At 35.8% G+C, this 13,415-nt stretch overlaps 2 protein-coding genes across 10 annotated transcripts in view; one reads left to right on the top strand and one right to left on the bottom strand.

Annotated features, from left to right (window-relative positions):
* Positions 1–13,415, bottom strand: part of CB1H4orf46 (chromosome B1 C4orf46 homolog) — a 95,218-nt gene that overhangs the window by 53,980 nt on the left and 27,823 nt on the right. The window contains exon 3 of one of the 4 annotated variants that reach the window (XM_047856469.1): positions 5,017–5,158. The exons of the other annotated variants lie outside the window; for them this stretch is intronic. Within the exon in view, the coding sequence (XP_047712425.1) occupies positions 5,142–5,158 (17 nt within the window). The 3' untranslated portion in view covers positions 5,017–5,141. Of the gene's footprint in view, positions 1–5,016; positions 5,159–13,415 lie in introns of those variants that run through there. 4 annotated transcript variants of the gene reach the window in all.
* The window catches only part of RXFP1 (relaxin family peptide receptor 1), a 113,336-nt gene that overhangs the window by 91,963 nt on the left and 7,958 nt on the right, over positions 1–13,415 (top strand). For 3 of the 6 annotated variants that reach the window (XM_047856442.1, XM_047856438.1, XM_047856443.1), the window contains 5 exons: positions 2,189–2,260; positions 4,690–4,761; positions 8,817–8,888; positions 12,056–12,127; positions 12,971–13,042. In XM_047856442.1, the coding sequence (XP_047712398.1) occupies positions 2,189–2,260; positions 4,690–4,761; positions 8,817–8,888; positions 12,056–12,127; positions 12,971–13,042 (360 nt within the window). The remainder of the gene's footprint in view (positions 1–2,188; positions 2,261–4,689; positions 4,762–8,816; positions 8,889–12,055; positions 12,128–12,970; positions 13,043–13,415) is intronic. The other 3 variants (XM_047856439.1, XM_047856441.1, XM_047856440.1) reach the window with 3 other exon arrangements.

The following is a 13,415-nucleotide window of genomic DNA, read 5'->3' as shown; positions in this document are numbered from 1 at the left end:
TTGCATGTTTAGAATGCCACTCCATTCTAGGGGATAAGAGAGGAAGTTGAGAAGAAACAGGCAAGATTGTTGATGCTTTGGGGTTTTGTTTTTGTTGTTCTTCAGATCAAAGAACCATATTTTCACTTTCAACCAATGACCAGATTAGCCAAACTTAATGACCATGTATAAAGGGAAAAAATTAAATGGGTAAATTCAGAGGCTCATTAAGTTGGAAAAGTAATCTAGACATAAAGTAATGAAAACACTCCTTGTCAGCTCCCTTAGAGCTTGGAGCTAAGGAACAAGAAGCAGATTTGTATGCCTCAAACCAGATCCCTGTGTATCAAGGATAAAAACCTCTAATTGTGGGAAGAAAGCCAAAACAAATTCCCAAATAAATGTTAAAATAAACTCAAAATTAAACTAACAATTTAGTCAAAAGTCCCTAATTTATGGCTCGGTGTGTACCTCTTACTGATTTATACCAATGATGAATTAATACTAACTTAAATGCTTTTGTTCGCTTAATAGGAAAAAGAAAGTTACAATAGTAGCTAAAAAGAAAAGTGTTATCAACTCACCTTAAGAATACTGTGTGAGACTTAAGAGAGCATCACCATCTGGTGGCAGACTCGTGGTAACGACAGTAAAAGAGGAAAGAAATGGACAGTCTCTGTTACTGACAATATATATTGTGAGCGACCAAAAGCTTAGACCAAAGCTGACAACCAAAAAAAGCAGTACCATAAACACTTAATTTCCAATTTAATAGATTAGTAGAATTTTTCTTTAGAAGGATGACCTAGAATCAAGATTTAAGACTTAATGTAATATTCTGTATAGTACAGAAATCCTATCTACAAAATTCTTGGATTACAGTATATTTCCTCTGCTAAATATCTGTAGTGATAATAAGCTTATTCCCTGGACACTATAGATTGTGAGCTTGAACTTTAAATATTTTGTGTCATTCAGCCAGAAAATCTAATTTTGCAATCTGATGCAACATAGGAGAACCCTATAATATCTTCTACAGCCTGACTTCAAATATATCTCTCTTATTTCGCTCTTTTCCATTACAAATACACCCTTTTCCTCAACCGACTTGGTTTCTAAACCCCTTACATCTTGGTCTTCCAGATTGTTCAAATATTCCTTGATTTGTCAACATTTATTTTTATTGCAATGCCCAAAATAGAACCAATTTTCCCACATGTAGCCTAGCCAGCAGAATATAGGTACTTCTTTTAATGCTACCCATGTTTCCCCTGCAGATTTTAGTAGCTGTGTCACACTTCAGCTCATATACTTTCGTCACAATTATTCTTGAATAGCTCTATATTATATGGTGAAGAGTAAACTAAGTGTTGGGGTAGACTGAGTAGATTTAAGGACAAGTATTTATTCCTGAAAGTATATCCCTAACCTCAGCTAACTCTTTCCTACAAACTTCCACGATAAACCTAACAAAAGATAAAAGATGGGCAATAAAAGGATGCTTTCATGATCACCACGAAGAAGAGACACTAAACATAAGTTTTTTGACAAGTTTTACTGCTCAGACCAGACTTCTGATGGTGACATAGCATCACACAGCAAGGGAGTGTAATTAGGGTCTACATTTATCTCCCTGAATTAGAAATTGTAAACCAAGGATAGCATTGGCTTGTGTGGCAAAATAATAAAGCAAACAGTGGTGTTCTCAGTGGTAAAATGCTATTGAGATTTTTTCCAGGGGGTGTTTAGGCAAGGGAGTTAGAGGTGAAATATTTTTTTTGGCAGCAGGATAATAAAATCTTCTGCAGAGTGTAGCAAATAGGGTCACCCCACTTAGAGCAATGCTATTGGTAACTCTCTAGACAGATGTTTAATACAGATCACTATTAAATGTCTGTTAAGTGGATATTTATCATAACAAAATTTTTTAATTTGACTTCTCATTCTCTTCACATTTCTCAGGATAACATATGTGCCTATATGAACATATGATACAGATATGACTCAAAACATTTTTACTATGAACACAGAAAAAGAAGCATTACATATATATATTATTTCAGCTATTATGTAAGTGGCTACATATGAGAATCTATATGAAACAAACAGTATGTGAAAAAAAGATATTTTATTAGAAATCAAATAATTCTTGATCAATTTATTTCTATGATTAAAATTTAGCTTTATTATTTTTGTTTTTATGTTTCAGGGACTTTGAAGGCAACCATATCCATAATTTAAGAAATTTGACTTTTATTTCCTGCAGTAATTTAACTGTTTTGTAAGTAGTGTTTTATCCTTTTGATGGCCTATCTCTTTACAAACAAAATGAATCATTTATGTGAACATTAGTTAGCATAAACATGCACAGTAATTATGGCAAATGTTCACTGATGACTTAAAATTTTCTGAAACTGAAGCATATTGGCAAAATTATTGGAGTTCAAACCAAGCTTAACAAAGATTCACAACATAACATGGATCATCGCAACGGTACTGTATTATTTGAGACCTGTTTTTCTCGAACTTAAGTGATACCCACTTTAATGGAAAGAAATGTTCACAGACCACCTAAAATCTCTCCTTGGATCTCAGTTTGAGAAACACCAAATTAGTCGTATTCTATAAGAATGTTTGCCCTTTGCAAATTATTACTGTAAAGATTGTGGGGACAAATTGAATTACAACTAAATTTTTTTAAAACACTGCAGAATGTCTACACCCCTAACGCTATAATTGTGGACACCAGGATAAACTCTAGAATGTTACTGGGTATAATTTCTCCATCTGCCTCTCTAGCCTATTTTTTTTATTTATTTATTTTAATGTTTATTTACTTTTGAGAGAGAGAAAGGGACAGAGTGCTCATGGCAGAGGGGCAGAGAGAGAGGGAGACACAGAATCTGAATCAGCTCCAGGCTCTGAGCTGTCAGCACAGAGCCAGACACGAGGCTCGAACTCATAGAATGTGAGATAGTGACCTGAGCCGAATCAGACACTTAACGAGCTAAGCCACCCAAGCGCCCCTATTGGCCTATTTTAAATTCACATGGCTTTTCCCATGAAAGTGAAGGATGCTGAGGTGTCTTGCAATATGAAAACACAACTGCCTCATTTACAGTTTCTCAGATCAGTGTTTTTCAAACTGTGGGTTCAAACTCACAAGTGGATGATGAAAGCAATATGGTACCTCCTGATTAGCTTTTTTTAATGAAAGTTGAATTGGGTAAAAATGTCGTAGCACAATTTGGATCATTAAATGTATTGTTTTATAAATCTTGGCTCGTGTGGGTGTTTGTCGTGTCCCAACGTAAAATGCATTTTTTTAAGTGTAGTTACCATGGGAAAAGTTTGAAAACCATTATACTAGAATCCATCTGGAAACCACACTAGAATCCATCTAGAAATCCATACTAGAAACAAAAATACTAGGACCCCTGTGTACAGGCAATGCAATAGTTACCACTGATACAATAACTTTTTCTCCAGTATGCTCCCCCCATTCCAATGGGTTCAGGTCCCTGAGATGTTTGAACTCTTGTGCAATGAGCTCAGCAGTCTTCGGGTGCAGGATGCTTATATATCAGTCATGCAAAAAACAGTTCCTACTAACTGCCCAAGGGAAACCAAATTGGAACTAAAGGCCATAGACCAAATAGATATTTGAAAAACTTACAACTTCTTTGTTGTTCTACTTGTATTTGTTTTTAAAGAAGCCTCTTTGTGAAGATATCATTTGTGAATTTCCTCTTGGCAGGTGCTTGCTCTTTTCTGGTCTAGAGATCCTGGCAGGAGATGATAATGGTTTTGAGAGCTGAGAGGAAATAAATACTTTAGGATGGGACAAGACCAACCTCCAGGGTCGTGCCTCACAATGTTTAAAGAATTGGAAACATTCAGAACACATAAGATCAGTGCAGAAATGAATCAAGGGGTGCCTGGGTGGCTCAGTCTGTTAAGCATCCAACTTCAGCTCAAGTCATGATCTCACAGTTTGAGGGTTTGAGCCCTGCATCGGGCTCTGTGCTGACAGCTCAGAGCCTGGAGCCTGCTTTGGATTCTGTGTCTCCCTCTCTCTCTCTCTCTCTGCACCTCCCCTGCTTGTACTCTGTCTCTCTCTCTCTCTCAAAAATAAATAGAAAGAAAGAAAGAAAGAAAGAAAGAAAGAAAGAAAGAAAGAAAGAAAGAAAGAAAGAAAGAAAGAAATGAACTGGTCAAGAATTATATACAGTCTGATTCAACATCCCAAACTAGAGATCTTCTGAATTGGTCCAGCTTAGATTACACTTCCTTAGGTAACTCCACTCTAAATCACATCAACTCCAATGTGTGTGAGTGCTCGGGTGCAGGGTATTCTGTTAGAGAGACATCCGATACAGGCTGGAGAAGAGGCAGTTCTATAACAGCTCCCTGTGCTCTCGGTTGCATGATATTCAGTCTGTTTTCTCAAGCGTTGAAGTTTTCGCTAACTCCCTTGCAGAATTCTTCCCTACCTCACTTAAAAAAATCAAATAATTTTTTTTCATCATTAAAAATTTTGAGAAATTTAAGACTAAAACAAGACTGGGTAATTTCTCATACTACAAGATACTTGATGTGCAAATCACTATATATAATTATTTCCTTTTTTTAGGCTGTTAATCCTCTCTCCAAAAACTCATTTATCACTTACCTCAAAGAGCTACAACATATTTTTCTTTTTACTTTCAGGGTAATGAGGAAAAACAAAATTAATCATCTAAGTGAAAATACTTTTGCACCTCTACAAAAGCTAGATGAATTGTAAGTTTGATTATGCATATATTGATAAGACTTTTCTTTCTGTTGTTTTAGTTCACACTTGTTACATATATATGCTTTTATACATTTGAGAAATATTTATCTCTTTTCCTAGCATTATCTGTATACACTTTGAACCATAAATGAACTCAGACAGCTTAGAAAAATACACTTTAAAATATATATAAAATAAGTATTGAGGAAAATGAGATTTTTTTTTCTTTTATTTTTGAGAGAGACAGCATGAGCAAGGGACGGGCAGAGACAGAGGAGGACATATGATCCGAAGTGGGGTCTATGCTGACATCAGCAAGCCAGATGCAGGGCTCGAACTCACAAACCACGAGATAACGACCTGAGCTGGAGTCAGATGCTTCACTGACTCAGCCACCCAGGTGCCCTAAGGAAAAGGAGATAAAGGAAACATAGCTAAATAATAAAGTCAGGGTAAAATTAATAAATAAAATACATCCTCTGTCCCATTGCTAGAGAGGAACAGCACATTTGTTTTTAAGTTTCCTAAAGAGTTAGGATTCAGGGACCTTAAAACAAAAAGACATACTTTGCTAATTCTAGAAACAAAAGATAATCTTGGATCCAAAAGAAATCAGACATCCTTGGATAACATCCCAGCCTATAATAATGGAAGAGAGATATAAGTTGAATCAGCTATTTATAATGTCCCTTTTTTAAGATCAATGACAGAATTCCAAAGAGTATTAAAAACAACTCTCTCATAAACCAAAGCTTTGTGGCCCAAGCACATAGTAGCTGATTGTCAGAATAAAATATATATTGAGCAATGGATGAAGTCCGTGTTCTTCGGACAATTTTTTTTATGTTTTAGTATTAATTTTCTCAATTGGATTTTTGCTAAAGTTTGAGCTAACAACTACGGTTGACCCTTAAACAACATAGGTCTGAACTGTGATGGTCCACTTGTACCTGGATTTTTTTCAGTAAATACAGCACAGAACTGTAAATGTATGTTCTCTTCCTTATGACTTTCTTAATAACACTTTATTTTTTTCTAGCTTCCTTTATTGAAAGAATACAGTATATAATACATATAACATACAAAATATGTGTTAATTCACTGTTTATGTTATCAGTAAGGCCTCTGGGCAACAGTAGGCTATTAGTAGTTAAGTTCTGGGGAAGTCAAAAGTTATATGTGGACTTTCAACTGCATAGGGGTAAGGCGGTCAGCACCCCTAACCTCCACATTGTTCAAGGGTCAGCTGTAGTTTGGTTTTGTGTTTTCTGGAAAGAATCTGGATTGTGGGCACATCAACATGTTTTGACAATAAGCTGGGCAGAACATTAAGTTATTAAAACTTTTCCATAAAAAAACTAAAGAATGTAAACTAGAATGTTTCTCTGAATACCTTACCTACATACTGAGACAGATGGAGGTAATTTATATGCCGCATTCTGCTTGAAAACATCAATAAACAAGCCATTGAAACCCCCAATTTTTTCATAACAATTAGCCTGAAACATTTTTTGGTAGGCAGTAGCAATCATTCACTAAATGTGCAAGAAAATCTCAATTGGTATTAGACCCAAGCAAGTTTTGTAACAACTCTTGGTATTTGGCAACTGAACCACATCATCAGTAAATAGGAAATTATTTTATTCTCAATACTAAGGAGACGTGCAAACAGGTGATCCAAAGTTATTATCTAGGTATTAAAATACAAGTTAGTCATGGGATCCATACTTTTCCTTGTTTTATCCTACTTGCAACCACTGTATGAGTATCAGAAAGCAATTCTCCAGGGGCGCCTGGGTGGCCCTGTCGGTTGAGCGCCCAACTTTGGCTCAGGTCATGATCTCACAGTTTGTGAGTTCGAGCCCCGCATCGGGCTCTGTGCTGACAGCTCAGAGCCTGGAGCCTGCTTCGGATTCTGCGTCTCCCTCTCTCTCTGCCCCTTCCTCGCTCATGCTCTGTCTCTGTCTCTCAAAAATGAATAAACATTAAAAAAAAAATTTATAAAAAAAAAGAAAGCAATTCTCCAAATCCTAACTTTCATGATGACATTAAGGTGCAGGTTCTATGTGAGTATCAATAACCAGCAGGGAACATGAAACACAAACAGTGAAGTCCACAACCAGTGCTAATCCAGGTTCAGGGGTAAAGGAATGAGCAAGAAAACTTGCAGAGAGAATAACCAAGGCAAATCATTAGTCCTACCAAAAGCCTGCTGAATCCCATATTAAACACTGGCTTGAAAAATCCGATTCCAAGGATGAAAATGGCATGTTTTCTAAGAGGCAATGGTTTAAAACGGGTGGTTCTAGGGGCGCCTGGGTGGCTCAGTCACTTAAGGAGCCGACTTCAGCTCAGGTCCTGATCTCACAGTTTGTGGGTTCTAGCCCAAGTTGGGCTTTGTGCTGACAGCTCAGAGCCTGAAGCCTCCTTCAGATTCTATGTCTCCGTCTCTCCTGCCCCTCCCCCATGAGCACTCTGTTTCTCTATCTCTCAAAATATAATTAATTAATTAATTAATTAATTAATTAATTTTTAATTTTTTTTTCAACGTTTATTTATTTTTGGGACAGAGAGAGACAGAGCATGAACGGGGGAGGGGCAGAGAGAGAGGGAGACACAGAATCGGAAACAGGCTCCAGGCTCTGAGCCATCAGCCCAGAGCCTGACGCGGGGCTCGAACTCACGGACCACGAGATCGTGACCTGGCTGAAGTCGGATGCTTAACCGACTGCGCCACCCAGGCGCCCCAATTTTTAAAGAACTTCAAATCTAAAACTATCATGCCCTTCAAAGTTGAATAATCTCACTTTTGATTTATAAGCACTCCAACTCATGTAACAAATACATACATTCTCCTACTTTTCCTTGTGGCAACTAATAGGATTTGGAGATGGGTAGGGAAAGTGGTTAGGCTTTATCTTAGCATCTCTTGATCACTTTGGAGAACTAAAACCTATTGAAATGTTATCTTGGTTAGAAGAATCTGAACCTTTTTCATGAGTGCTGCCACCACCTAAGCTACCACAAGATTTGTTACCTTCACAACCCTTCTTACAGGGGCTCCTGGGTGGCTCAGTCAGTTGAGCATCTAACTCTTCTTGGTTTTGGCTCAGATCATCATCTCACAGTTTGTGAGTTTGAGCCCCACGTTGGCTCTGCGCTCACGGTGTGGAGCCTACTTGGGATTCTCTCTCTCTCTCTCTCTCTCTCTCTCTCTCTCTCTCTGTGCCCATCCCCTGCCTGCTTTCTCTCTCTCTCAAAATAAATAAATTTAAAAAATAAAATAAAACAAAAAAACCATTCTTACAAGGTCATACTAAGCTACAAGGTCATACTATGCTAGGCAGCCCAACTTCTACACATACACCCAAAGTATCCTGCCCCAAGAGCATATGAGATCCCATGCATGTCACCTGTGAAAGATGCTTGCCCCCACAAGAATCCACTTCCATTTGGTAATCATAATAAACCCAAGCAAATGAAAAAATTAAGGCTCCAAATTATACTACTGTTCTAACGCAAAGGTTGAAGGGAATGAAGGAAAGGGGAAAAGAGGCACAACACATATATTAATTAAATTAGAAAATTGGATCTGTTGGGATAAGATCAAATACCATCAAGCATTTGTCTCTGAAAAAGTTACGAAATGGGTTATTCTTCAAATATTTTTTTTTAACATTTATTTTTTTATTTTTGAGACAGAGAGAGACAGAGCATGAACGGGGGAGGGGCAGAGAGAGAGGGAGACACAGAATCGGAAGCAGGCTCCAGGCTCTGAGCCATCAGCCCAGAGCCCGACGCGGGGCTCAAATTCAGGGACCATGAGATCGTGACCTGAGCCGAAGTCGGACGCTTAACCGACTGAGCCACCCAGGCGCCCCCAAAATGGGTTATTCTTATATTTTCCTGTTATACTCCTTTTTTAAAACGTTTAGACTTCTGGTAATTAATATAACTCACTAATAGCACTGTTTAAAGTTGTATAATGGTTCCCTAACAAATTGCAGTACAATCAATAAAGTCTTAAGAAAATAATATGACATGGTTGCAATTATTTCTCTAGGGATTTAGGAAGTAATAAGATTGAAAATCTTCCACCGCAAGTATTTAAGGATCTGAAGGAGCTCTCACAATTGTAAGACTGATACTAATTTTGTCACTTCATTTCTCTATTTTTAATTTCTTTTATTTTTTAAATTGTAATAATATCTATAACATAAAATTTACCAATTTAACCATTTTTAAATGTACAGTTCAGTGGCATTATGTACATTCATATTGTTATACAACTATCACTTCCATCTCTAGAACTTTTTCATCCTACCAAACTGATACTCCATACCTATAAAACAATATTTCCCCATCACCTCCCCTGACTGACATCTCTCTTCTGTATTTATTAATTTGACTACTGTAGGTACCCATTAGGTGGAATCATTCAATATTTAAGCTTTTGTGACTGGCTAATTTCACTTAATATAATGTCTTCAAGGTTCATACTTGTTGTAGCATGTGTCAGAATTTCTAGTTATTACTCTGAATAATAGTATTAATTAGCAATAATACTATTCTAAATAATTCATTATGTGTGTGTGTATATATATATACATATATATATATATATACACATAGAGAGAGAGAGAGAGAGAGATACATATATACACATATAAACATTGTGTTTATGCATTCACCCATTCATGGATACTTGAGTTCCTCCCACCTTTTAGCTATTGTGAGTAATACTGCTATGAACATGGGTGTACAAATCCCTGTTTGAGACCTTTCTTTCAATCCTTTTCAGTATATAGCCCCAGAAGTAAAATTGCTGGATCATACGGTAATTCTATTTTTAATTTTTTAAGGAAACAACATACTGTTTTCCAAGCAGCTACACCATTTTACATTCCCACTAGTAGTGCACAAGAATTCCAATTTCTCTACATCTTCAACAACACTTTTTTGGATAATAGCCATCCTAATGGATGTGAAATGATATCTCATTGCGGTTTTGATTTTCATTTCCCTAATGGTTAGTGATGCTGAGCACCTTTTCATGGACTTATTGGCCATATATCTTCTTCGAAGAAATGTCTATTCAAGTCTTTTGCCTATTTTTTAAATTGGGTTGTTTTTTGGTGTTGAATTATAGGAATTCTTTATGTATTTTAGATATTAAATCCTTTTCAATATATGGTTTACAAATACTTTCTTCTATATTCTGTAAATTGCCTCTCCACTCTGTTGATGGTCTCCTTTGACACACTGAAGTTTTTAATTAAGATGTAGTCCAATTTTTCTGTTTTGTTGTTGTTGTTGCCTATGCTTTTGGTGTCATATACAAGAATAATGCTTAATCCAATGCCCTGAAGCTTTTCCCCTATGTTTTCTTGTAAGAGTTTTATAGTTCTAGCTTTTATATTTAGGTCTTTCATCCATTTTCAGTTAATTTTATACATGATGTAAGGTATGGTTCTAAGTTCATTCTTTTGTATGTGAATAGCTATCTGGTTTTCCCAGCACCATTTGTTGAAGACTGTCCTTTTCCCATTAAATAGTCTTGGTGCACTTGTTGAAAATCACTTGCCCGTATATACAAGGGTTTATCCCTGTGCTCTCTATCCTACTGCACTGGTCTATATGCCTGTCTTTGTAACGGTACCACATTGTTCTGATTACTGTAGCTTTATAATAAGTTTTGAAATTAGGAAGTGTGAAGCCTCCGATTTTGTTCTTCTTTTTCAAAGTTGCTTTAGCTATTCAAGGTCCCTTGAGATTTCATGCAAATTTCAGAATGGATTTTTCTATCTCTACAAAATATATTAGGATTTTGATAGAGATTGCACTGAATCTGTGGGTCACTTTGGGGAGTATTGACATCTTCACAACATTAAGTGTTCTAATCCATAAACATAGAATGTCTTTCCATTTACTGGTATCTTTGTAAATTTATTTCTGCAACACTGTACTTTCAAAGTCAAGTCTTTCACTTCTTTGGTTAAGTTTACTCCTAAGTATTTTATTCTTTCAATGCTATTGTAAATGGAATTATCTTTTGAATTCCTTTTTTGGATTGTTCATTGTTAGTGTAAAGAAACACATTCAATTTTTGTGTGATGGTTTTGCATTTGGCAACTTTCCTGAATTTTATTATAAGTTCCAACAGTTGTGTGTGTGTGTGTGTGTGTGTGTGTGTGCACGCGCACGCGTGTGCGCGAGCATGCAAGCTTTAGAGTTTTCTACACATGGTTTCATATCATCTGCAAACAGAAATAATTTTACATCTCCCTTTCCATTTTGAATGCCCTGTTTTTCCCTGGCCTAATCACTCTGACTAGGGCTTCCAGTACTACGTTAAATAGAAGAAAAATGGATTATCCTGGTCTGGTTACTGATTTGGGAGGAAAAAATTTCAGGCTTTTACCATTGAGCATGATATTAGCTGTGGGCCTTTCATAGACAGCCTGTATTGTGTTCAGATAATTTCCTTCTAGTCCTAGACTGTTGAGTTCACTTTGTTCCTTTATACAACTCAATTTGCATTTGTCTTTCTTCCTCTCTTTCCTTCTTTCTGCAATCACCACTCCCCAACAGCTCCTCCATTTAACTAATGGTCTAATCTAGAATAAATTTCTAAAAGAATTTAGATTAATTCTTAATTAATTAATTCTTAATTAATTCTTAATCAATGATTCTTGTTTCAATGCTTCTTGTTTGTTTTTTGTTTTTTTCAAAAAGGATTATGAAATTTTTTCCATCAGAATTCAGCTGCACTGTCATTCTGGTCTATATCTCTTTGTTCCCAGCTCTAGCCTTTCACTGTTCACTTCATGCCTCACAAATCATTAGAACAAACATCACTCTTTGGAACAAGATTTATTGGAAAAAGTATTCAGGGTAATTCTATTAATTCAATTTTTGACAAAATGAGATTGTGTTTTCATTTAACTAAATGAGAACCTAGGCAAAATGTGAGGTATGTGTGGTTTCTCTCAGGGTACCCTATCACTTCTTTGGTGAGAGCCATTTCTTGACTAGTTCACTTCCATTCTTATGTTGTCTTAGCTCCCTCTCTACACTAACAAAATCCTAAGAGCCAGGCACTATTCTAAGTGTTTTATCTCCATTAATTTCTGTAAATATTTAATGAGCTCTGTAAGGCAAGTGCTATTACAACACTTGTGTTTTTTTTGGTTTTTTTTTTTTTGGTTTTTTTTTTTTTTTGGTACCAAAGTCGAGATACATTTTCTTTTTACTTAAGAAGTTTCTAGAAATGACCCACTGCTGCCTTTTTTTAAAAAACAGGAATCTTTCCTATAACCCAATCCAGAAAATTCAAGCAAATCAATTTGATTATCTTGTCAAACTCAAGTCTCTGTAAGTATATACCTATGGGGATAGTTTTATGATGAAATCATTATTTATATACTGACTAATAAATTCTGTAAGATTTGTAGAATCTTTCAAATCAGAAGCGCTTTTCCAGGATGTTAGTTAAGTGCCACCAAATCATGTGAGTGCTCACTATAAACCAACAGGTAGCTATTAGTTTTATCTTACATGTTTATAAACTAAGAATTAGGTAATGATTTTATATTTTGCTGTAATCACCAGGAGTTTATATTGGATCATTTATTTTGATCCTCTGAAGGCATCTCTGCATATCTATTTCTCTACTAGCACTGGTATCTAAGAATTTATTATAGCTACTTTTAGCCAAAGATGCAATATTCTCTTATATAAATCATTATTTACACCACACACAAAAAAATCTTTTATGGTCTAACAATTGCCTCTAAAAGATGTCTCAGTTAATTTAATTTAAATGTCCCTCAGTTAGATGGCATCTTACTAGAAAAAAAATTGTTATTTAAAAATTATTAGAAAAATTTCAAAATGTAAAACTCCTCTGCTATTGTAACGTTGTCTAAAAGATGTTTGCTCATTTATTCTACAAATATTTATTGAGTAGTTACTATACACAAAGCATTGTGTTATGATCTACAAGGATCCAAAACTTCAAATAGAAGAGATATATGTGTATAAATGCTAGAATCAGAAAGGAGTTGGGGAAGTAAGTGTGTAGGGCAGGCTGAGGATGAATGTTTGGTTCACAATCAGTGTTGACTGACAGTATCTTATTAATTGTCCATCACAAAAAGTCATTTTATTACACCCTTATAACATATGTTATTTTGATAATTAATTTGCTATTTTTAGCAGCCTAGAAGGAATTGAAATTTCAAATATCCAACAAAGGATGTTTAGACCTCTAATGAATCTCTCTCACATGTAAGCAGATGTTTTCCTTGTTTTTCACCTTGATTTTAATCTTTTATGTTTCCATGTGCACTATGCTAATACATCCATACCCAATGCATCCAATCTATCAAATTTTCTACTAACTAATTTGCCTAAACAATATTATTCTTAATGTGTTGCTATGAGGTGGGATGATTTTTACTGTTCCATGGTTTGGTAGAATCAAAGGTGATTTTTTAAATGTCAGAGAACATGAGTGTGGATGGAACCCACCCATTCCTATAAGCTCTCCTCAGCACTGACACCATTCATACATATTGATGTTTGCCTGAGGAGCTAGTAATTTGCACATATGGTATAAGTGCTACCAGATGAAAAAATAAGAATTTACATAAGCAACACA

This window comes from Prionailurus viverrinus, chromosome B1, assembly GCF_022837055.1.
Source record: "Prionailurus viverrinus isolate Anna chromosome B1, UM_Priviv_1.0, whole genome shotgun sequence".
NCBI classification, from domain to species: Eukaryota; Metazoa; Chordata; class Mammalia; order Carnivora; family Felidae; genus Prionailurus; species Prionailurus viverrinus.
This window is presented reverse-complemented; position numbering and strand designations above follow the sequence as displayed.